Here is a 25,519-nt window from a genome sequence, read left to right as displayed (position 1 = left end):
GCATGGCCTAAAAAAACCATACGTCACTTCTGGTTGCAAATGTTTTTCATCTCACTAAGGTGAACGATTCAAATTTATATTTACTCTGGAAAATTAAATACGATTTAAGAATAAAACAAGAGAAAACAAATGTGTGACCGACCTTGTTACTTGCTACAAGTAAAATATTGAAAATTTCCATATCAACCCGTTTGAATGATCTCCCCTTAAGAGGCAAAGTAGACAATTTGATTCATACACACACAAAAATTTCGTATTTGATAACTCAGTTTGAAAAATTCAATAATTCAGTTATTTTTCTTCATTCCATCACGTAATTGCCAATCTGTCTAAAAAAGGAGTAGGTCCGGTAAGGACCATTTTTGGCCTCAAATTTCAGTTTCATCTGACGAAAGATTTTGACCACTTTTTAAACACTTAAGTGTCTATTTCATATGATTCAATTAATTTATGTGCAAGATTTTAACTTATTAAGTCATTAAAAACGATCCGATTCAAGCTAAAATATGAAAAATCTACCAAATATCCGAAAAAATGTCACTTTTCAGATGGTTTTTGTAAAAAACGAAAGTGGCCGCATCCGTGTTCATCCTCAATCTTTACATATGTTATGTATTATCATCAAATACATCTTCCATTTCAATATTTTGGATGAACACGAATGCGGCCACTTTCGTTTTACCCGGAAACCGTCTAAAATTTAACTAAAATGCTGTAATTGTGAAGATTTCAGTATTTTAGCACGACTTCATGGTGCTAGTACTCAATATATGTGCATTGTATTGTCAAAAACAGCCCATATTTATGTAGCAGAACCATTCTACTATCCAATAACTAAGTAAAAGTTTACATTTTAACAATTTTGTAAAACCGCTATATTTTGGGGCCAAAAAGAGGTCTTACCGGACCTACTCCTTTGAAGACTTAAGCAAAACTAATGACAGACCTTTTTACATTTCAAGATGGTGGTATACAGTTAATCTATCCTTTAAGCCAATAGAATATCTTATTACTCGCTAAGAGAAAGATAAGAGTGTCTATAATAGTTATTCTTGGATTTTTTGTCTAAAATACAAAATGAAAAAAAGACCGATGACACATTAAGATGGAACACTATTACAATCTCGAATTACCAAATCTAGAAACTAGGAAAGTCTGAGAGCATTGTTTCCAATCACCCAAAGCCCGAAGCCGGAAAAAACAACTTATATTAACGCTTTTAGTACGTTCGGAATACGCTCTTAGCCCCCCCCCCCTTTTTTTTTTTATCTTCAGCCTCTCTTTAGGCAAATTAGAACTGTCAAGCTTTATGAGATACTGACTCGGTCAGCTACATGTAACTAATCAATTTCATGTCAAGATAATCTCAAAAAGTTTTAATTCAGCTTATCAAAATGGAACCTGTATTTGATCTTTAACCTTTCTTTATACTTTAAATACTCAATGATAATATTTTGATCAAATATTGATTTTTAAAATTCTACACAATATGTGTATTACCTATATATTAAGTCCCCTCAGTGCATGTTTTTACTTCGATAACTATTGTTAAATGTACTACGGATGAATTATATTTACATAAAATGGATTTAAACGAGATTAAACCTCAACGGAGTTGTTTGCAAATATAAATAGTAACTCTTCCCAACAGTGCGATATGAATAAAGAATCTAAAATATAATATAAGGTAAGATATTTAATGCACAGAATATTTACATACCGGTATAATTTCTCGATATGTCTGATTTAGTTGGTTTTTTTTTAATTAGAAACTTTTTTTCAAGGTTCTTTCTTTGTATTTCAAAAGTTTAATAAGGAGCACATTTTATAACACATTCTAAATTATTTTGGGTTTTAAGGGGGGTACTTTTGTGTATTTTTTTGTAAAAGGACTTTTCTGGTTTACATCTGTCAAATGTTATGTCAATTTGAAATATTTCAGAGAGGTTGTTGTTATGTCGAAACCCGCAACAAAAAATGTAGTACGAGTACCAGTGAGACAACTCTCCATCCAAGTCACAATTAGTAAAAAGTAAACCATTATAGGTCAAAGTACATGTACGCCTTCAACACGGAGCATAATAGGCTCAGATACTATAATTGTTAAACTTTTATGACACTTCATGTATGTTGTTTGTTATGGTATTTGCAGTCGCTTGGAGATCTATGTTAAATGTATTCATACTTTATCTGTAATGAACACGAAGTAATATAAAACGGGAAATGGGATTTTATTTTTCACTTGCCTGACCCTGTCATAAAAGATATAAAGTAGACACGGCAAGACAAGATATAGTATAGTATGTAAACAAATTGCTGGCTTTAATTCTTTTTGTGTTGTTGAGTTGATTTCTGCTTATGCCATGATTTTATTCAAAGAAATATAATCGTATAGAATGGTCGCATCCTGGGTCGAAAAACTTTCGCATTGAAAATAAAATTGGTCCACTTAAATCTTTTGTATTATATACAATAGATCACCATCTCTTATATATATTTGTGCAGTATCATTTCATATCTGTACACCAACATTTTATATAATGGCCAATGGGCCGGGGCTGTCGTGAAATGTAATCTGCTTTGTTTTTAAATATTAGTTTCCTATGGAAGTAATTTTAGGAACGTCTTTATTCCATGAAAATAAAGTCAAAAGTTTTATTATACATCTTCGCTCGCCAAGGGCCACGGTCCACTCTCCTCCTGGGCCGTAATCCTTGTGCAGCGAAGATGGTTTTTATAAAACCTGAATCTGTAGATAGCATGATGAAGTCTTGTTTATGGTTATTTGATGAGATAAAATTAATCAGATCGGTACTGTAAATAGTCCTGAATGATTTTATTATTCGTGATAAAGTAAGATCTAAAGGGTGTCTTATACTCAAGAATATTTATTGTATTTACTTGTTTACATAATAATACAAATCTTCAACAATTATGATTACATCTATAACTTTCAGTAATACTGATTTGACATTTATACTAAGATTTTTTTAAACTGGTTAATATGGTTAAGTTATCAAATAATATTAAAATAAATTTATCTAATAGTATTTTACACAATAAAATAGCCATATGAGATATATGAAATAGTTATTTAATAAACATTGAATACATGTTTCTGATAAGGGACGACATAAAAAAATTAATGAAGGATAAAAAAAACTTAATTCAAATAGTTTGGGGGTGGGGCGGGAGGGGGGTCAAAATTGAAGCAAGTTTTGTTTAATTGACATCGAATGTATATATATCCTTATTGGTATCAATTTTTCCCAAATTAAGAAGGGGGTCAGTGAAAAAAATATATGAATTAAGTTTGTTATCCTACATTGAACTTTTGAAGTCGTCCCTAATATATCATTGTGTCAATAAAGTTATATACTGCTGTATATACACAAATGTATTCATTTTTATATTTTCAAAGATTTTTTTCTTCAGATAAACAAACGTGACTTTTGTATTTTTTGCTTTGCATTTATACCTTTTTTCAATTATCTTTATTTCCAGATTTCTTTATATGGAAGGGTTGACAATTCTGTAGTGTCTTTTTTCTTCTTTGGTAGAAAATCTTCTAGGCAGTCATCAATCATATCTTGCACTATTAAACATTCTTGATAAAATATTCTATGAGCTGACAGGAACTTTCTATAGTGGTTGTATAGGAACAACTTCTGTTTCATCTGTAGACTTTCTATCCTTTGTACTACGAGATTATCTAATTCGATGCTTTCTTCCTCTTTTTGTTTTAACGTTTGATATGCTTGTTCTTTTTCCCAAATAGGGGCTCTGTCACTTTCATAAACCTGTTCGACATGTTCTCTGACATTTCTTAATTCTTTTTTCAGTTCTTTTCTTGCTTCCCTTGCCTCCAAAACTAAATGAAAATGTTCACCGAACTGTTGGAACCCGTTGCCAAGTTTGGCAATATCTTCCTCTAGCAATGAATATAAATCTACACTGTCCTTCAGGACGTTTTTAAAATGACCATATTTTGACCAGTCTGTTCCACATAGTTCCAATACTGTAACGTTAAATCCTTTTAAAGCTTTTTGCATGACTTTGACACTTTCCATACACGAAACAGTGGCATTACCTAACTGTTGAAATGTTGTAACTTGCCTATAAAATTTTGGTATCAGTTCTTCTACTGCATCTTCAATGGGTTCCATAATTCTATCAGGCCATCGTGTCGCCACCACAACCGTTACTAATAGAGAGTAGCGACGTCACAAAATATGCCCCCTTACCGTAACTCCTTCTGGACCAATTGTAACTGGAACGTCATATTCAATGTGAAAAGACAAAAATAATTTGTGAAGTTGTATTTCACTTTACTTCTACAATTGAATTATATAATAATTATTGGTTATTTATCTTTAGCTGAATGTCAGTGGCAAATATTTCAAATCCCGAACTTTAAAGTTGCCCTTCATACTACATGCTTACCGGAGAAGCAGGAAATACTAATCATTTAAAGAATATGGTGGGTTCGAACACACGACGTCCCGCACTTTAGGCGAACACGCTATCACGAGACATGCAAGGTGGGGTTTCTATAATATTGAACATGCTGAGTATGGTATAAAAATTGTCTATTGAACCATCGATCATTCATTTTTTTTTAAATTTATTTTATACAAAGTGCATGAAGTCGTATCCTAAATCCTACAATCGAGCATGTCAGATAGCACTCAAGTTTTGTTCTTTTACATGGATAGTACTTTTTTAAATTACAATCTACCTAAACGTGATCCTTATAAGGCTTGAATTTGTTTTAAAATCGAGTCAAACAGTTATAGCATTTTTTTTTTTTTGGTTCATAGAAATCAAATCAATTTAAATGAAAACACATTCGTGTTGTATTATTTCTACTGTTGATTGTGTTTGTTTTTCATTAAAGAAATAAATTTAGTTTGAAACTGATTAAATCAATTATAACAGTTGAAATATACATAAGTCGTTGGACGTTTATTATGTTTTGATAATGATCTGAAATTTACAAAGCGAATACTAATATCTTCTCGGGGACCAAAAACAATCAATAGAAAATCTGTTCGGGATCTTGTAATTCATCGAAAAATCAAAATAAGATAAATGATATATTTATAAAAACATAAGAGAGTTTATTGTATCTGATGTAAATTAGAGAAAAGTTTGTAGAATCCCTGCCACAAATTTTTATTGTGATATGATTTTATGACAGTAACATAACCGTCTAGGTGGTCTCGTGGAAGCATGCTCGCCTCTAGTCCAATCGATTTTGGATCAACACCAACTATGCCAAACTTAAAATGACTTGTATGGTATTGTTTTGATATCCACGAAATATTGCCACTGGACGACTTTTTAAACATTATCAGTCCGTCATCATATAAAATAATTTACTAATAAAATTAGATACGATATATCAACAAGAGTTAAAAGACAAGAATCCTTAACCGTGTATAATGCAATTCAGATACATAGCAACACTAGCCCCCGGATGCACAGAATGATAGAATGTATAAAGCTGGTCTTTGATTTCTTCAAAATCCAATTGGCTGTTAAATGTGATTTTTGACTTGTTCTCGGTTACTGAAAAAAAAAACATTAGTTCTGGAACTTTCATAACTATTTTGTGTATAATTTATATGTAGTTGCTATATTCCTACCTAAATTTCTTTTGTTAATACATGTACATCTGTGTCTTTCCGTACTGAGTAGCGTTAGTTTCTTTTACCGGGCCATAGCATGGACCGAAACAACATACACAAAAAGTCGTGCATTAACCGTCTTACAATTTTTAAAATTAGTTATTTTAAGTTTATTCAAAATCTAAATATGTTCGTTCTCTCCATTATATATCACTTAGCAATGTTGTCCTTCGCCGCAACACGACGCAGGGAAAGGGAGGGGGCGTAGAAATATTAGGCCTCCATTAGCATCCGAATATAATAGCTGATAAATTATTTTCCTCGGAGTTATGGGCCTTGTAAATGTATATTCTATGGACTATTGCATTCAAGGTAAACCTCACTAAAAATTACAAAGTAGATATAGTAAAAAACATGCACATAAAAAAGACAAATAAAATTATATAAGAGAAAAAGTGCGCTTGTGATTATTTAAGAACGCTTCTGCGTAGCGAAGCGAGCTTGATAAAAATACAGATTCAAACTATTTTCCTTCAAAGACACATTACCCGTAAAATGTATGGATATGATGTTTATATAGACAGAATTTAATCTACATACAATGTGTACAACACATAAGTATGTATAAAATATTAGAAATATTGAGCTATTATATTTTCAATATGATAGATTGACCCCGTAGGCTACAGTTTATTATTTCTTTGAATCAAGACGCACAATATCTTAACATCCTGAAATTCAAAGCCTTAGATAAACCAACCTGACAAAACAAAAATCTTGTTGTTTAAAGTTTTAAACACAACACAATAACAATAGTATAAACATCGATCATTAAGCGGATTCACAAATATTGTTAGTCATTTATTTATCAAACTGGGATTTATTCTTTTGAGTGTGAAAAAAACAAGTTTGTATTTTCATTGCATTATGATGAACCCGGTTTGTATTTTTATAGCATTATAATGAATTTCAATTAAGATTAACTCTTCACTTTCATTTAAAGCAGATCAAATAAGTTAAAAGGTCAAAATATGGACATAAAATATTTTGATAGTGATAAAATATTTAACAGGGGAAATATCGCAACTTTTATACTCGGACCTTGTACCTTTTATTTAGAATTGGTATGTATTTTGTTAGCTTGTTTAATTTTATATTTTTGTAGGTAACTTACGCATGTTATTTTAATTCTATTTTTAAATTATTTTGCATATTACTAAATTTATAATATTCGTTCCCTTTATTAGGTACTCCTCTCCGTCCCCTATTTCTTATAGCGTATCCTTTGATATAGTGTTAAAGAATATGAGTATGCGTCTACGAGACAGTACTCAGACGACAAAATTTTAAGCATTTTTACAGCAAAATGCATTGATTGTGTCGGTTAAAGTAATATCTTTGATAAGTTTGCTTGTAAGCTGAGGCATTAAGTAATTTGTAGGTTAGGTATACTACCCTCTTTTAAGAATATACTAGTCCAACTTATTACCAGTGTAACTGTCTGTAGGACATTGTGTACAAGTGCAAATATTACAAAATTGAAATCGATAAAAAAAAACAACACGTAAAATCATATAGTTTCGCTATACTTTACGATCAATTTTTTTTAAAATTTAGTTAAAACAGTCACAATTAAGTGCTTGTGCGCCGTTCCATTCGTCATTGCAACACAATGTAATTCGCAATCATGTACAGAGGACTTTTTGGTATATGTCCCCTGTCGCGGTGTTGCATTTGTAGAACAAATAGTCGGTAATAGGATGTGCAGTAGAACATTATAAAATCAATTTCGGACAATAGGAACTGTAGTGCCCAAACAAGAAGATAATTTCCATGCCACGCAATCATCAAACATACAGACACTTAAGTCTCCTTGTTAACAAATCATTCGTTAATGATAATTGTTCGGTAATTTACAAATCAGAGTGGTTTCAGTCGTACATTAATATTAATATTGAAGTCATCAAAAATAGATTTACTAATTTTCATCTTAATATTACTATTAATTGCATTCGACATTTGATGGACAAACTGGACTAAGTACTCAAATAGCGAGTAATCCGAACAGTGTCAATATAATATAGTTAGGTAGGTTCTAAAAAGAATGAACGAAGGAAAATTTGGACTAACTCTCACTTAGGGATAACGTTGAACGGTTCGTGTTCAGAGAGCAATCGCATTACAATACCAGAACTTTGAAAAGAACTCGCTAGGAGTAAAATAGTCTGTAGGAATTTACTTATTGTGCCTTTAGTTCACAATCCTTGTACGAACAGCAGCACGACAAATATCCCTTTGATATATGGACAATTCGCGACAGTTGAAGTATGTAGTTATATCACAAGAAAATTTATCTCATAACCCTTCTTTTGTAAAGGGTTATAGGTTATTGATTTTGAGATTTAAACCGAAAAGATGTAGTAATACCAGTAATTTAATTATTTGCACAATATGGCAAATTTCTCCATTACATATTTATAAACCATGACAGTTTAAATGGATATGATACCTGAAACTATAGACATTCATAATATACAGGTATTGTGAATAATTAAGTACATCCAGTCATACATTTATGATAAGACGTGTCACGGTACTTGTCTATCCCAAATTCATGTATTAATTTTGGTTTTGATGTTATATTTGTTATTCTCGTGGGATTTTGTCTGATGCATGGTCCGTTTCTATGTGTGTTAGTTACATTGTAGTGTTGTGTCGTTGTTCTCCTCTTATATTTATGCGTTTCCCTCAGTTTTTGTTTGTTACCCCGATTTTGTTTTTTGTCCATGGATTTATGAGTTTGAACAGCGGTATACTACTGTTGCCTTTATGTACCACGACTATACAATTACATATATGTACATATTTTGCAGGACAAGACTGAAAAGATCCCGAATGAAATGTGGTTTGAATTCTACAGTTTAAAAATGGCATTAAATATATTACACTTATAGAGGAATTGTCTATGTTTAGTTACTATGACATCGGAAATAGACCCTGCATTATTAGCTCTTTCTGGATCTAAGATTGAAATTTTAATCAGTTGTAACAATCTTGCTGACTTGGATGAATTCACTAAGACTGATCCAATGTGTGTTATGTCCATAAAACAATTTGGACAGTGGAAGGAATATGGACGAACAGAGGCAATACGGAATACACTGAATCCTAGAGTAAGTAAGAGACAAATATAATTATTATAGAGTTTGTGTTACCTCGTATACCTCAAGTAGATCCTTGCATATTTGAATTTTAAAAAATAGACAGAAATCGATCTTGCCAGCCGAATTCAGTTTGATTTTTTAACTATTCTCCTCCCACTGTGACATACAGCCTAACAAAATCTAGAATGTATCTATTTTGCATAATACAATCTGTATAATTGAAGTATTTATTTTTGAATGCTTGGTTTAATTGAAATATGAGACTTTCCTAAATTTATTGCGAAAATACCAAAAAAAAAGGGGGGAGGCTATCTAAATGATCAATAAAATCTATAAAATTAATTTGCAACCGAAATCCCTTCAAAATATTTTGAACCAAAGAAAATGCAATGCATGTCTGACATTTAGGGTAAATTAAAGCGACTTTTGGGCTGTAGTGTCTGTTTTAGTGTGATTTGATGAAAAGGCCATATTTTTTATCACTTTATGTGTTTTGCCACGCCCTTATTTTCTATATATATCATTATGTTTAATAAAATTATGTGATTTATACTTCATACACATCCTATCTGTGCTATTAAAGTATTTAAACACTCAGAAGTTTTATAGTATTTATTTTTATTTGAGAAATCTATGAAATCTATGCATTTCAGTATATGCATCTATAAATAAACTGGGAAATACCCTAAATTTCTATCGTTGCCATGGTTACCAGCAGTATAAGGGCTTCAAACTTGCTTGACTTTCATATAAGGTCAACCTGAACATGTCAGCAAAGTTTTATCAAAATCAAACAACTTTGCATGGAGCACCATCTGCATGGTTTTCTCATAGATGTCCATTTAAATTTAATTTAGTTTGGCTTTATTCAACTGTAGTTAATTGACATAAACATATCATGTTTTTTTTTTCTTTTTTGCATTTGATGCTAATATTATATTGACCTTGAGATACAGTCTACTGTCAAAGTTTCTGCTTTAGGCGTTACTGATTTTGTCAATTAAATAATCCTGGAATTTTATAAAACTTGGACAGACCCGTTTTTAGATGGAGAGATAACAAATTTAGAGAATACTTATTTTTCATTTTCGTGTATTTTAATAAATGATGGATTTAGTGTTTTGCTTATAGACTTTTTAGGCATTACTAACTTTGACAATGAAGGTTTTGTATTGGATGATATTTCACGAAAGGTGTACAAATAATTTGCATTTTTTTTTTTTAGTTTGTTAGTTCCTTCATCGTCAATTTAGAACCGTCAGTTACACAGCATTTGAAATTTTCTCTATATGACATTGACAGTCGGTATGTATTATAAATAAAATTGAGGTATTATTGTCCACTGATTTCTCTAAATGTCTCTAATGCAGATATTAATGCGGCTTCACACAGTGCCAGTTTTGGCTCTCGTTTGGGTTCAGACAGCGATAAGACACGAAAATTAATAAAAGTCGGATTACTATTCTCCATGATCTGGAATGTCCTATCATTGTCTGGCCGCAGTCATATATACGTTCGGAACAGATTCCTACTTATCGGGAATCATCATCAGACTTTTGACAATGTTTAATCGGGAATGGTCATGTCAAGTACGGCAGTAAAAATTGATTATGTGTGACCCCAGCTTTACCAATTTAAAAATGTCGCCAATATAAGAAATGCGATGAACACAATATACACATGATTTATACATGTATAACTCATTTTACATCATTTAAAAATAAAACTTTCAATGTTATCTAGTTGCATTATGATAAGAGTTATCTATATTTGTAATATTAAATTGAATTATCTAGTATTTTGTCATTTCAGTTCACAAGATCTCAAACATCACGACTTCGTTGGCTTTACTGATGTGACCCTCGACAAATTGTTAAACTATCCAAAAACTGTCTGCACAACGAGTAAAAACCTTAGAACTGCAGGTAATGTTGAAATACGTCTTCTGCAATAATTTTGTCTTATTTGCAGAGTCAATATGATTGTATTGACCGTTAGAACATTGGCTTCGCACAGTACATGAACGTACAAATGTATATTGACTTGTTTGTGACGGTAATAATATGTTTCCTTAACGTTTTAACTATGACGTTAGCGGTATTTTTACGTCGTCCTCTAAAAGTCCGTACTCATTGATTTTTACCTGCATATATGGGATTAAAGGAAAGGTGAATAATTGGAAAAGAAAAGGAAATAAAGACAAAAATAACAAAAGAAAAAAATAAGAGATTTTAAGAAAAGAAGAATAATGGGACAAAACATAGTCAGAAACAAAAAGCCAATATGTATATATAAATATATAATTATATTTAAAATTCAAGACCTCTATCATATAAACCGCTATATAGATGCAATTTTACATTTGTCAGTTTGGGGAAATTTAAAGTTGACTATGCTGTATGGACAATGCTCATTGCTGAAGGCCGTACGTTGACCTATGGTTGGTAATTTCTATATCATTTGGTGTGTTGTGGAGAGTTGTCTCGTTGACAATGATACCTCATCTTCTTTTTTATTTTTAGCCGCTAATCGGGTGTGAAATTAATGTTGTTTTCATTTATTTTTGCAGGCGACTCGCGTCCACGAGGGATGATCAATATCACAACAGAAATATTGAAAGACTCTAGAAACAAAGTTAGCATTCATGCTCAGGGACATAAACTGGATAAGAAGGGACTATTTTCTATGAATAAGGTACACAATAACTCTGAATTTATTTTCGGACTAAGTCTTTATCGTAATGAACACGTACATACGTACTACTTTAAAATGAATGTGTGAGTTTTCATTGTCTTTATCAATCAAAAATTCTACTTTTGCCTCATCTGTTTACGTGTAACAATAAACAGAATTGTGCGGATAACCAACAATCCAGTGAATTGCTACCGTGTAAACTAGCACGTTAAAACATCGACCCGAATTATCGTATCACATTATTACAAAAAAAAATATGTTGTTCCTGTCCTGATATGCATGAAACATTAATCACTTTACGTTAAACATATGTCTTTAGAAAAGATAACGCTTAGATTCCGGTTTCAAATAAAAACAATCCTTATGTAATACTAAAAGTATGATGACATTTGTATAAAACGATTATGATTTTCCCAAATGTGAGCTACCGCATTATACTTATTACTGAGTTTGTACTAACATGAGCAACATGACGGGTGCCACATGTGGAACAGGATCTGATTATCCCACTAGAGCACTGAGATCACCCCAAGGTTTTTGATTGGGTTCATGTTGCTCAGTTATATTTTTTCTGTGTTGTGCTTTGTGTACTATCGTTTGTCTGTAGTTTTTTAGGCATGGCGTTGTCAGTTTTTTTTACTTGATTTTGAAGGTCCCTATGGTATATTTCGCCTCATAGTCTCTTTTATCTATTACATGTGTATAGTATTCCCTGGTTCGTAAACCAGGTTAATTTTAGAAGAATGTAAGGACAATTCATATATATAATCAATAGATGATTATAAAAAAAATATAACAAGCCATGTATGTTTTTTTTTTGTAGCCAGACGTGTATCTTGAAATATCACGGAGTATAGAAAATATAGTTTACCTTCCAGTTTACAGAACAGAAATTGTATATAAGTCTACTAATCCTAGGTAAGAAAAAGAAAAAAAAAACGAAATATGGAAAAGTAATCATACAATTTTGAAAATCAGGCAATTGTAACAGACAATTGGAATATCATTAATTGTTTAAATTCGATAATTTCGTATCAATTTAACCTATTTTTCATAATGAAAGGGTTAACTTTACTTATATCGGAACAAGTAACATCTATCTTAATTTTAAAGCAGATCGGACATTATATTATATTTTTTATTCTAATTTTTTTTTACGGAAACAAAATTTTACTCCCTTTACAAAACTTATCAGGGTTCATTGAAAGCGTATTGAAAATAAGGCTATCATCACAAAAGCTTCAGTTTTGCTGTTGTGGATCATCCATAATTGAACACGGTGATTTCAATATGTCAAAAATACTTATGTTTTGTCGATTACCTTGCGTACACATTTCATGTCGAGTTATCAAGAATGAAACAAGTCAGTGGATGTTTGAGGTAGGATTTTACTGCAGCTAATGGATGACTGTAATAATCCTGATTTGGTATTGGCATTTTTTATGGTGAAATTGTGGATTATACCTGGTTTATAGCTAGCTAAACCTTTCACTTGTATGATAATCGCAGAAAATTCCACCATATTGACAACGATGTGTGAACAAAACATACAGACTTCAAAGGTACAAATGTCAAAATATTGGTACACATGTACACACGTTTCTGTTATAAAATACAGTTACATGTACTGCATTTTGAATTTAAACTTGGTATTTTGGTGTTGTGTTTAGTTTAAGTTGCTTTCGAAGACGTACAAGTATATCCAGATTCAATTCCATCAATTGCACTGATGTTGATTTACTGCGGTTAAATTCATTTACAGATAATGTAAAGATCTTAACATCAATCACAATAAGTCGCATTTTAGTTTGAACGCACTATGCCTGTGTGGTAGAATTATTTGTATTATAAGTAGAAGTTAAATATTTCGTTTTAGATAAAATCTGTCACATTTTTTAAATTTGGATAACACTTTTTAATAACTAAAGAAAACCTTTTGCAGGATATCCATTTGTATTGTGTATGATCTTTGACCCATGATAAGCGAATTAAAGATCCATCTAAATTCTCACAGTACAAGTAATGTGCCTTTTACGAAGTTCTTATTGTGTTAAGTTACTATAGTCTGTAATGGGATGTAAAGATAAAAATAATCAATAAACTTTACTTATAACTTAAAGCGTCTTTAGTAAAGTTTAATTTATATAATGTGTCTTTTAATTTATAGATTTACAAATGGAAATATTTTATTTTGTGTTGTCATGATTTGAACGATAAATTTTGTTACTTATATACCCTTAAACCTGTGATAGCTCGGGTTTAATTATTGGGTACATGAAATGCACATTCCAAGGGGAAATTATTAACTTTTTACATGATACATGTTTCTACATGTACTTTCATCATCAAGAGATCTAGATGCAGGGTTTTCCAGGGTTAGAATTGCCAAAATTTTGCTAAAGCGTCATTTTTGCTCGTAGAATTCCATTAATAGAAACAGCTTCTGTACTAGATAGGCACAAGACAAGCTGACAATGTCATGGTAAAAAATTAAAAACAAAACAACAGTATAGGAAACTCAGCATAGAAAATTGAAGACTGACCAACACACACGGAACCCTACATAAACAAAGGGTGATCTAATGTGCTCCGAAATGGTAACATGCTAATTACTATACAACGAGTAAACTAGTACATACCATAACAGTACATTGCCTGGCTACATTTGTTTAATAATTAATTGAAATGAAATGAGGAGATTCTACTATGAAGTTTTATGTTGATAAACTGAGATCATGCAAAATGAAGAAAAATGGTCTCATGTACATTTACTTTTATTTTTGTTTATTAAATGTAACTAAGATTCAGTTATGTGTGGTTTATTTAATCTTTAATATAAACATTTAATGGGCATGCATTGTATTTATCTGTAAAATTATTTGTCAATGGTTCGTTTTATTTCTTTTTTCAATTGTTTGTTTTGCAGGTGGCGACCGTTTGAGATTTCACTTCAAAAATTGTGCAATACAGAATGGGATCGTAATATTGAGTTCTCATGTTGGCATTATAGGTATGGTAACAAAAATATACAATGTAAATGATAATTTCTGAACAGGAATAGAACATCATCACATCATTTTTTTAAACCTTAAACAATCCTGAATAATTGCATAGTTGTAAGACCTATTAGACTTTTTACTTAATTTGAAAAAAGCAAACACGATAAGATTATGTGGAAAAGTGATACATCATTGTCCTTGGAGTATTCATTGTTAAAACGCTTTTGTTTTTTATTTCTTATTTTCAGTGGTTCCAACTATCATTTGATAGGAAGAAAAATTACCTCACTCAGAGATATGAACAATCAGCCTATGTAAGTACATGTGGTACAATGTAACTGTAGATACCAGATTTAGAACAGTTCTTGAAGACGGAGAAAATGACAAGCTCTTTTATTGAGCACCCGATAAAACATCCATAGAAATATTAACTATTTCAAAGACCCAAAATATTTAATCAATTGTTGAAGTGGTTAATAAGTGTTTCTTGTTTGTTGTTTTTTAAATAGATTAGACCGTTTGTTTTCCCGTTTAAATGGTTTTATACTAGTAATTTTTAGTGCCCTTTATAGCTTGCTGTTCGGTGTGAGCCAAGGCTCCGTGTTGAAGACCGTACTTTGACCTACAATGTATAAAGAATTACTTTTATAAATTGTGATTTGGATGGAAATCTGTCTCTTTGACACTCATACCACATCTACAGAGTACTAGAGTAATCATTTCTATATTCACATGATAAGAACATTGAACTTGCATCCTGTTTCTTTGTGTCTTTTTAGCAACGGTCTTTTACGTGTACCTTTGTTTTTTTTTATTGTCGTTCACTCTGTTGTTATATTTATTTTTAATTTTCTAACACCTTTTTTTAAAACGCTTATTGATGTGCCCTTTGTTATTCCGTGCACTGTTTTGGAATGGATAGTGTTCTAGTTCTAGTTCGACAGATGGTGGAACATATCGTATTGTATGGTTTTTTTTTTGTATTTATGAAATTTGTTTCTGATTTTAACAAACAGGAATACTGGAAAATACGTAAATTTGTATTTATAATAACAGGAATGGTCATTATAAGGAAGTACCATTATCTAGTCCAAAGAAGGAGAAATCGGGTAAAAAGAAACCAACTTATACTGGTTCCTTACGTTTTTATCAATTCAGGTAAGTTAACTTTATTGATACAGTCAGTAGAAAAAGAAAAAAATATATAAAGCTATCTGAATGATGAGTAACGTTTTTAAATTAAACTTTAAGTATCCTTACAACGAACAAAAAAATTTTTACAGTTAAATTTGTCTGAAAATTATAATATCTTTTTTTGTCTTAAGTGATAATCATGAATTTAATTAAACTTTTGTTCATAAAAAACAGTTGAAATGTATATCGTATAGGTCAGTCGATCTATTATTTTTTTTTAGGAAACATCAATCATCAATCATATCCTCGATTGACACATCGAACATAGGGATTTCATATGTTGACGATATATTCTTTATTTCCACAGGGTAGATTTACATTATACGTTACTAGATTTTATACGTGGTGGATTGGAGCTCAATTTAGTAATAGCTATAGATTTTACTGTAAGTTTAATATCTGTTTACAAATAATTTTTAATATGAAGAAATAATAAAGTTAGGTAACCATCACTTAAACAACAACCTGAATACATTAAAAATCCGAAACGACATAGTAATACAAAGTATAACTATATAACTATATTCATTTATACACCATGAAAGGAATTACTTAACTCCAAAACACATTCTATTATTCATTTATATGCCCTCCCTCCCCGATAATCCTAGTATGATAATTTAAAGTTGCAAATGATTTTTTTCCTTTCACATACGGTATAACTTTCATATAAACTTACTATAGTTTTGTCATGACCTCTTCTGTACCTCTGCAAGCATCCGAAATGATCAGCATCGGACTATTTTTTAAATAACTTGCAAGCAAGTATTGTAATAGAACGCCGGAAAAAATGACATTTCACCAGAAGATTGTCGGTTAAACAGTCTACTTAGGGTTGGCAATATTGATCTAAAACAAACCAATTTCCAAACTACGATCCAAACAGCTTCTAGTGGTTGATACACGACCACACAGATGTCACGTCATGGATTGCTTTCCCGCTTTTATTCGATGTACAAGATTTGAACACCGGTAAACTACTGTCACCTTCATTTGTAAGCTTTGATCTATTTATTTACACTATACTAGAAATTGCTGTGACTCTTAAAAAAGTCCAGTAAAAAATACAATACTATCACACTGTCATTAAAAGTTATGTTGAACTGTTATTTCATATTTTTTTTAATTTTATATAGGCCTCTAATGGTAATATAGACGAGGAATTATCGCTTCATAACATATCTGATATACGGGTATGTAAGTATGATTTGTTTGTTTCTTTCTTATACATTCTTTCCTTGCACATTATGTTTGCATTTATATAATTGATACTTTCGTTTGGTGATTATTTTATCTATAAGAGCAAAATAATATCATTATTGTTTTTTTATAATGACTCATCAGGGATAACGGTTCTTGTAAAAATAGAATGATGTAGTATAGAACTGTCGGTATCCTATAACATAAGCTGTGAAAGGAACAAGACAGAGACAGACATTTACACATGTAAATCCCTAATCAATCAATTATCAATCAATCAATCAGTCTTTCATTAATCCACCAAACACAAAGTTTTAAAACGCTGTAAATGACCAAAGCAACGCCTGATAGGTCTTTTCTTTCTCCTGACTGCAATCTTGTGAATGATCGATAAAATCTGACCCAAAGAGTCGGTTGTTGTTAATTGATATCCTATCTAAAACACGTTCTCGTCCCGATGTGTACATAATATTTTACCACTAGACTTTAAACTAGTTAACCCGATCCTCCTTATGTGATATTGTCAGTATCTCAAAAATCATTGCATTTATTTTGCACAGACTGGAACTCAACAAGTTACCAAATCTATAGATCTATGTTTATATATAGGATGTGTAAGCCACCTATCAGTGATAATTATGTTATTACTCATAAATGCATTCACATATATATTCTTATATCTAACGAAAGGGTGTTATTACTTCTTACTTGCAATTTTTGACAAAAGGTTCAGAACCCACGTGGTCCATGTTTTGTATTTCAAAATGTATTTAAAGCATGGCCAACTACCTCATTTTTCTCATGATACAATCTGAGACTAGACAGATTCAAAGATTCAAAAAAATGTGCAAACTCCAATATACATGTAAGCGAGACGAAGTGTGTACTTGGTATAAACTTCTCTCGTATAAATCCAGCTGCATACATTTGGCTCTGAGGTAAAAAAAAAAAAAATCATAAATACATTACATAGCTTATGTTTTAAATTACTTCAAATTTACTTTACGATTTGGTGTAAATAACAAAAATGTCAGGTATATACTCTACGGTATGCTTGTATTGTCAAAGATTCATTTACATTGCACATTGCATAGCTTACCAAGACTGACATAATCAAATTTGGTAAATTGATTAGTTTTGTTTGGAAATTTGATTGATCAAGATTCCCGTAATTAATTGTTTAGTTCAATATTTTCCTTCAGGACAATCAATATTTAGATGCAATAGAAACAATCGGTTCTTTAATCACTCAGTACAACCATGACAGACAAATAACAGCATTTGGGTTTGGTGCTAAATGGACAAACAGGGATCTTCCATACTGTTTTCCTTTGACAGGGGATCAAAACAGATACACAGTTAAGGGAATCAAGGTAAAAGAAATATGTTTATTATTTAATAGGCATTAAGTGTATGAACATTAATGATGTATTATATAACGTTTTCAGTTTATAAGCTCTAAGAAAAAAATCACCAAAAAAAAAATGCTTATAAAATATTGGGAGTAAATCTATCTACATTGGAATAACTTCTAATAAAGTGGAGTTGATTTGCTGATAAATATAGCTATAGGCAACACTAGTTTACCAATGTTCAAATCTCTTTAATCGATTAGAAAAATATAAGGTAACTTCAGATATCAGTTCAAGAATTTCAACTATGGTTTCCTGTCTTGCATTTATTTTTTCACAATGTTTCAAAGGTAACTATCTTTTTTTATTAATAGTTCCAATTTTGACTTCATACAACGTATATTCAGTTCAGCTAGAACAATATTTTAAAATGAATCAATTGTGAGTTTTGAAATTCTATAGAAGTAAGAAAATTTCATTTAAATGACAGCGTCGTTAAACACAACAACTATATATTTACTAAACTGTTTGAAATGAAAGGAGTAGGTTCAGTAAAACCCCTTTTTGACCCAAAAATATAGAAGTTTTACAAAATTTTGAAAATGTAATCTTTCAGCTATTTACTGGAATGCTTCTGTTACATAAATATGGGCTGTTTTTGACAATACAATGCACATATATCGGGTACTAGCATCATTAAGTCATGTAAAATTACTGAAATCTTCAAAATTTTAGCGTTTTAGTTAAATTTTAGACTGTTTCCGTCTTAAATGAAAGTGGCCGCAATCGTGTTCATTCATAATATTGAAATGTAAGTTGTACTTGATGATAATACATAACATATATAAAGGTTGATGATGAACACGGATGTTCAAAAACCATCTGAAATGTGACGTTGTTTGGCATATTTGATAGATTTTTCATATTTAAGCTTGAATCGTAGCGTTTTTGAAAATGACTAAATCAGTTAAAATCTTTCATATACTAAGTAAACTAATTGAATCAATTGAAATAGACACTTAAGTGTTTAAAAAGTGTCCAGAATCTTTCGTTAGATGAACCTGAAATTTGAGGCCAAAATCGACCCTTATCGGACCTACTCCTTTAGTCTATACCTATGTATAATTATTATATTTACATATAATACAGGCAGTAACAGAAGCATACGAAACTGCAGTATGTAATCTCAAATTTGGTGGACCTACTTGTGTCGCACATGTCATTGAGAAGGCAGCGAATATAGCAGAGAGGGAAAATACATCTCAGAATAAACAAGTGTATACTGTACTGCTGATCATTACGGTAAGGGATAAATTGTATTGTTATATTTTCATGATTTCACAATATCCGAATCAATGTTGATCAGTTGATAGTTCATTACCACCAATCTTCATTCAATTTTACTTCTAACTTGAAGAAAACTTGTATTTTTCTTTCCCCTACTTGAATGTTATGTAAAGTTCTAATTCTGTGGTGAATGAGCGGAATAATTGTTATAAATACAAAGACAGTCAACAATGGGCATTCAACAAAAACACAGCATTTACTGTTTAAAATAAATTGCAAAAAACGTGATTTAATTGCATTGAAAATTAGTGTTTCTCCTTGCATTTCTTTAAAATGCTCTACAAATCAAGCTTTATCAAAATCATTGTACTGATTAAAAAACAGGACTAAAACAAAACTGCAACATTTATATGCATATAATTTAGCGATTCCAAAACATTTCATCGTCATCGAAGTCAACAATACGGCTCAATCTGTTGTTAAATGTTGTTAAATATATTTTATATATGCAGCAAAAACTTTGTCAAACCTTAATCGAAGTTTACGATATTTGAACTATCATATGACAAATGTTTACAGTATTCAAAGCTAGATTTAAAAAAAATGGTATTTTATTTTCAGTCTTTCGTTCAAATATTCACTGCAGTTATTTCAGTACTGTTCAGACCATTTGTCTTCAGTCAGCTAAGATCTGCTTATTCTATGTTCACACTATTTAATAGTTGTTATTTACCCATACACGTCAACCTCGTTTGTTTTTGTATTAAATTGCATGAAAACCTACGGAATAGAACCAAATTAACTGTACCAAATTCACTGAAAGACTGAAAATGGCTAAACAATTTATTTTTCTGATTTTTAAGGTAGAAATTAATGTTTCAGAATGAATTTCGTTTACTAGTGAGACCAACGTTTTCTGGTTTTTTTTTATAATCTTGAATGGGACAAATATTCCTCATATTTCAGCTTGAATCGGAGCGTTTTGTACGACTAAATCAGTTAAAACCTTTCACTTAAGCTAATTGAATCAACTGAAATAGACACTTAAGTGTTTAAAAAGTGTGAAAATTCTTTCGTCAGATGAACTTGTAAGTTGAGGCCAAAATCGGACCTTACCGGACCTACTCCGTTAGGCAGTGAAATCCAAAAGAAGCGATACTGTGTGTGTTGACAGGTTACACGTCTCTTTCTATGTATGCATATGCATTAACAAGTATGAGTGTGATAAATAAGTATAGATTTTCACAAAGATAAAGTAAACCATTGGTTTTTTTTTTTCTCTTATAGGATGGTGTTATAAATGACTTAGACCGGACCATACGTCGAGTTGTGTCTGTTAGTCATCTTCCATTATCCATCATTATCATCGGTGTTGGACCTGCGGATTTTTCATTAATGGTAATAATGCAATAGAAAAAATTGTAAAAAGACTTTTTCATTTTAAGGATAACAATAATATCATCATATATGGAACAACGAAAGACATATAGATAATAAAACAACAACATTACACTTATTAGCATCACATTTTAACACAAACCTACTTGTTAAGCCTATGAATTCCTGTTGGTTTGTTTGTAGTCAAATGTTTGATGTTTTTCAAGCGTTAAGATATGGATAAACCAGATGAAGTGTTTCACGAAACACGTGTTTGGCTGTTTGTTTCCCTATTTGATATAATCGATTGTAATATGTTAAAATCACAGATGTCAGTAAAACTAGAACATAACTATAATTCCGAAGTATATGATATCAACCCAAATTTGAAGTGGAGGCTATATATCTGACCTTGTATGTATGTATGTATGTTTTTTTTGCAGCTTATCACCCCCTCCCTCTCATGTTTTTGTTTGAACCTTTTGCGAACTCTTATGTTCGTATCCCCTGTGATGTATAGATATTTTTGATGGTGTTAAACTGTTATTTTTGAAGACATGTCAACATTAAACTTACAACAACCATTGACATGTGTTATACTTCTTTTATTTTAGGGGCAATTTAATTCAGATCGAGAAGTCAAATTGAAAAATGACAAAACAAAGGAAGAGGCTCTTCGGCGTAATACATATTTTGCAGCATTTAAAAAAGACAATACGAATACAAGTGCTAATATTTCTGCAGTAAGTAATCTCATTCTCGTTTTTTTTTATCTCCTGCTTTACAAAACACTCCATAGCCTAAGAAATTAGCAAGCCTTAAGAGTCAACACAAATATTATTGGTGCAGTCATTTTCTAGTTAACTGTTATATTATAGAGTACCAAACTCATTCGCAAAAATACGGGTTTATAATTCATGGGATAGATTTCTAAGATTGAATTGGAACCTAATGATTGAAATTATGCTGTCCAATGCTATTTAATATAATTGATATAAGTTTCCGGCCGTTTTTACTCAAACACCCATCATATTTAAGTATGATGTCGAAATTGTAAGTCAGAGGACTGCGTAAAAAAAAAACTATGCCAATGTTAAAAATTCCTTAATCTGATTTTTATCTACAAATAAAGATTAAAAATACATAGCATGGCATTTGATTATATAAATGTTATACTGACGTTTCAAATAATTTTGCCTTGATCTCCTTGAATTTCGATTTAATCACAGCAAAAATATATCTTTCAATTAAATAATTAATAGTATTTAGTACATTAAATGTAAATGCTCTTACCTGATACGTTTTTAAAGCATTGCATAAAGAGGTTTTATTAATATTATGCAGAACTAAATCAGACAATTTTCTTCAAAGTTCTTCCATACAGGTCACTTCTAACTTAAGGAATTTTTATTGAACAGCATATGAAAATACGATGACAATTTAAATGGGTTTACGAAAAAAAAACATGTTTTATATATATAGTACACTTTTAAAAGGCAATCTGCATTCTCAAAACGTTTTGTTTAAGTAATACGATTTGATAACAATTGTTTTTGCTTTAAATATCATATATATAACTGTCTTGTAGAATATTATGAAGGTACAAAATCACCTATAAGCTTTAATAATCCTTGCAATATATTATTATTTATTAAATGCACTTCTAATATTGATGTTGAAACAAAACACATTGAAGAAAAAAAATTAAATGTCAAGATATATCTTCATTGCGCATGTACGGTATCCATCATTGTAAAAATACATACGGATACAGGTTGTAGATTTCTAAGTGACAGATATTATTAATTTTGTCATTTATGAAATGTTATTCATCAATCATATCCGTGTCATACTGCCTAGCATATTCTTTTCTAACCCAATCATGCTTAATTCTACTTTTGTTAATTCTGAATATAATGCTTTCATCAATTTTCTGCGAATCTTCGAGTTCGACAAAAGACTTAATGTTAGATAAACGTTATATCTAAACCAATAAATAAGCGAGTTTTATTTAATGCTATTATTATATCTCAATTATTTGTTGCATTATGAACAACTTTGCAATTGTTTTTGAGTTACAAAAATGTCCATATCAATATTTATTGAAAATACTCATATATACTTAAATCATATATTCTTCGTTTATTGTAAGATACAATGCACTCACGTTTCGGTTAGCAGTTATATTTTCTTTTTATAAAGGTCAACTTTAATGCATGGCTGACATGCATTATACCGTATTAATTAAGTTTGATTGTTGGGTCGATTATACTTAAGAAAAGGAAGATCTAGACATTTACATTTTTAAAATACTATGTATTATCATTAGAGTAAGTTTTAATATCCTGCGAAACGGATTAGATTCTTAGTAAGATTAGAGTTATCTCGCTTTGTTTCAATTTCTTTACTATCATAGGCTAGAGAATCGTTTGCAGCTCTTTCAATGCAGATTTTAGAATACATGAAAATAAACAGCATCCATCCAAACAAGGCAAAACTTCTACGCACTGAAAAAGAATGGTTTGATCCGGACAACGAGAAAGATGACATGGAGGTATCTTCAAAACTGATAAAAGTGACTTCATCGGCGTCCTTATCAGGATTGTCCCATAACGGTAGGTATACACACACTGTATACCGTTTGGTTAAATATTGTATGTTGGATTTGTTTAAATATGCAACCAAAGATTAACGAACCGGTATACACATTGTTTTATCAAAACAACAATAGACAAACGACGAAAGTCATCTGCAATTCTTCTGGTCTGATTGTTATCTACCCGAGTACCTATTCGAATCGTTCATGGAGATGACAGACGATCAGTTATTCTTACTCAATTTGGATTAATTGAAATTTGTTTATTTTTTAGCTCACCCTGCCCGAGTTAGCTTTTCTCATCAATTTGCGTCCGTCGTCCTTCGAGCTTTTCTCATCACTTTGTGTCCGTCGTCTGTCGTCGTCGTCGTTGTCGTCTGTTAACTTTTACAAAAATATTCTCCTCTGAAAATACTGGGCCAAATTTAATCAAACTTGGCCACAATCATCATTAGAGTATCTGGTTAAAAAAATGTGTCCGGTGGCCCGGCCAACTAACCAAGATGACCGCCATGGCTAAAAAAAGAACATAGGGGTAAAATGTAGATTTTGGATTATATCTCTGAAACCAAAGCATTAAGAGCAAATCTGAAAGTAGGTAAAATTGTTAATCAGGTCAAAATCTATCTGCCCTGAATTTTTGAGATGAATCGGACAACCCGTTGTTGGGTTGCTGCCCCTGAATTGGTAATTTTAAGGAATTTTGTCGTTTTTGGTTATTATCTTGAATATTATAATAGATAGAGATAAACTGTAAACAGCAATTATGTTCAGCAACGTAAGATCTACAAATAAGTTAATATTACCAAAATGGTCAGTTGACCCCTTAAGGAGTTATTGCCCTTTATAGTCAATTTTTAACAATTTTCGTAAATTTTTGGTATCTTTTACAAAAATCTTCTCCTCTGAAACTATAAAGACAAATTTAACCAAACTTGTCCACAATCATCATAAGGGTATCTTGTTTAAAAAATGTGTCCGATGACCCTGCCCACAAACCAAGATGGCGGACATGGCTAAAAATAGTACATAGGGTAAAATGCAGTTTTTCGCTTATATTTCTGAAACCAAAGCATTTAGAGCAAATCTTACTGGACAAAATTGATCATTACGATCTATCTGCCGTGAAATTTTCAGACCAATCATGAAACCCTTTGTTGGGTTGCTGGGTTTTTGTAAATTTTTACAAAATATTTTCCACTGTAACTACTGGGCCGAGTTCATTATACATAGAGATACTTATAAGCAGCAATAATGTTCAGTAAAATAAGATCTACAAACACATCACCATCACCAAAACACAATTTAGTCATTAATCCATATTTGTCCTTTGTTTAAATATGCACAATGACCAAGGTGAGCGACACAGGACATTTAGAGCCTCTAGTTTCTTTTAAGTGGCTGTCTGATCGAATAAAACAATTTAATAACGAATGACAGAAATACCTGTTTAAATAGTCATCTGAGTTGCAGAAATTATTTCGTTTGTAAATCTGCCAGTATGTTCGTCCATAATAAGAGTCTATGTTGAGGAATGATTTGAAGTTTTGTTTGTTATATCATGTTGTGCTGAACATTGTATGCAATTTCAGACAACCCGTTTGACGACACTTTGTATATCTTCTGAATTCTATATAATATTTATAAACGAAAAGTCTGTACTTGCACCATATAGCTGCACTTCCTTATTTTATGTCATATGCTCAAAACGGATGGCCGGATATTTCTATAATTGAATTAAGAATTATAATAAGTAAACTCTTATAAATTTCTAAATCTGAATCAGTGATCACGGATTTTTTTATTGCAGGTCCTTCATGCCCAACATGTGGTGCACAAATTGAACCAGGATCGAATCTATACTCAGACATTGATAATTGTTTATAACATCAATTTTTTTTAAAAAACACGTGCATATAGTATTTAGTAACCTTGTTTTACATACATGTGTATGTTTTTTCTGAACATATGGAAAATCAACATGGTAGTCTCTATAAGTATGATTTAATACTGGGATACTCTAACT

The 25,519-nt window shown here is 31.1% G+C and overlaps 2 protein-coding genes across 4 annotated transcripts; one reads left to right on the top strand and one right to left on the bottom strand.

Moving 5' to 3' along the window:
* The first annotated feature begins 1,562 nt into the window (after positions 1 to 1,562).
* LOC139491074 (copine-3-like) lies at positions 1,563 to 25,473 on the top strand. Of its 3 annotated transcripts, XM_071278379.1 has the most exons (17): positions 1,563 to 1,687; positions 8,504 to 8,803; positions 10,020 to 10,099; positions 10,607 to 10,719; positions 11,364 to 11,488; positions 12,312 to 12,406; positions 14,415 to 14,498; positions 14,736 to 14,801; positions 15,544 to 15,645; positions 15,989 to 16,067; positions 16,818 to 16,874; positions 18,084 to 18,254; positions 19,383 to 19,535; positions 20,808 to 20,918; positions 21,512 to 21,640; positions 23,314 to 23,512; positions 25,304 to 25,473. In XM_071278379.1, the coding sequence occupies exons 2-17, from the start codon at positions 8,609 to 8,611 to the stop codon at positions 25,378 to 25,380; spliced, it is 1,836 nt and encodes a 611-aa protein (XP_071134480.1). In that variant the 5' UTR covers positions 1,563 to 1,687; positions 8,504 to 8,608; the 3' UTR covers positions 25,381 to 25,473. The 3 variants fall into 3 exon arrangements, with proteins under 3 accessions (XP_071134480.1, XP_071134483.1, XP_071134482.1); XM_071278382.1 differs by lacking the exon at positions 20,808 to 20,918; XM_071278381.1 differs by lacking the exon at positions 1,563 to 1,687 and having other exon boundaries at positions 8,487 to 8,803.
* On the bottom strand, positions 2,873 to 4,217 carry LOC139491075 (uncharacterized). The gene has a single exon (XM_071278383.1). The coding sequence runs from the start codon at positions 4,164 to 4,166 to the stop codon at positions 3,495 to 3,497; it is 672 nt and encodes a 223-aa protein (XP_071134484.1). The 5' UTR covers positions 4,167 to 4,217; the 3' UTR covers positions 2,873 to 3,494.
* Positions 25,474 to 25,519: the final 46 nt, after the last annotated feature.

The sequence above is a fragment of the Mytilus edulis genome, chromosome 10 (genome assembly GCF_963676685.1).
Source record: "Mytilus edulis chromosome 10, xbMytEdul2.2, whole genome shotgun sequence".
NCBI lineage: Eukaryota > Metazoa > Mollusca > Bivalvia > Mytilida > Mytilidae > Mytilus > Mytilus edulis.
The sequence above is the reverse complement of the archived record's forward strand: the minus strand, read 5'-3'. Positions and strand labels throughout refer to the sequence as shown.

Excerpts from the sequence above, each read along its gene's own strand:
- LOC139491075 (XM_071278383.1), bottom strand. The coding sequence starts at position 4,166 with ATGGAACCCATTGAAGATGCAGTAGAAGAACTGATACCAAAATTTTAT.
- LOC139491074 (XM_071278379.1), top strand. The coding sequence starts at position 8,609 with ATGACATCGGAAATAGACCCTGCATTATTAGCTCTTTCTGGATCTAAG. Across the intron at positions 10,100-10,606 it reads CTATATGACATTGACAGTCG|TTCACAAGATCTCAAACATC; the intron begins GTATGTATTATA and ends TTGTCATTTCAG. Across the intron at positions 14,802-15,543 it reads GATATGAACAATCAGCCTAT|GAATGGTCATTATAAGGAAG; the intron begins GTAAGTACATGT and ends TTATAATAACAG.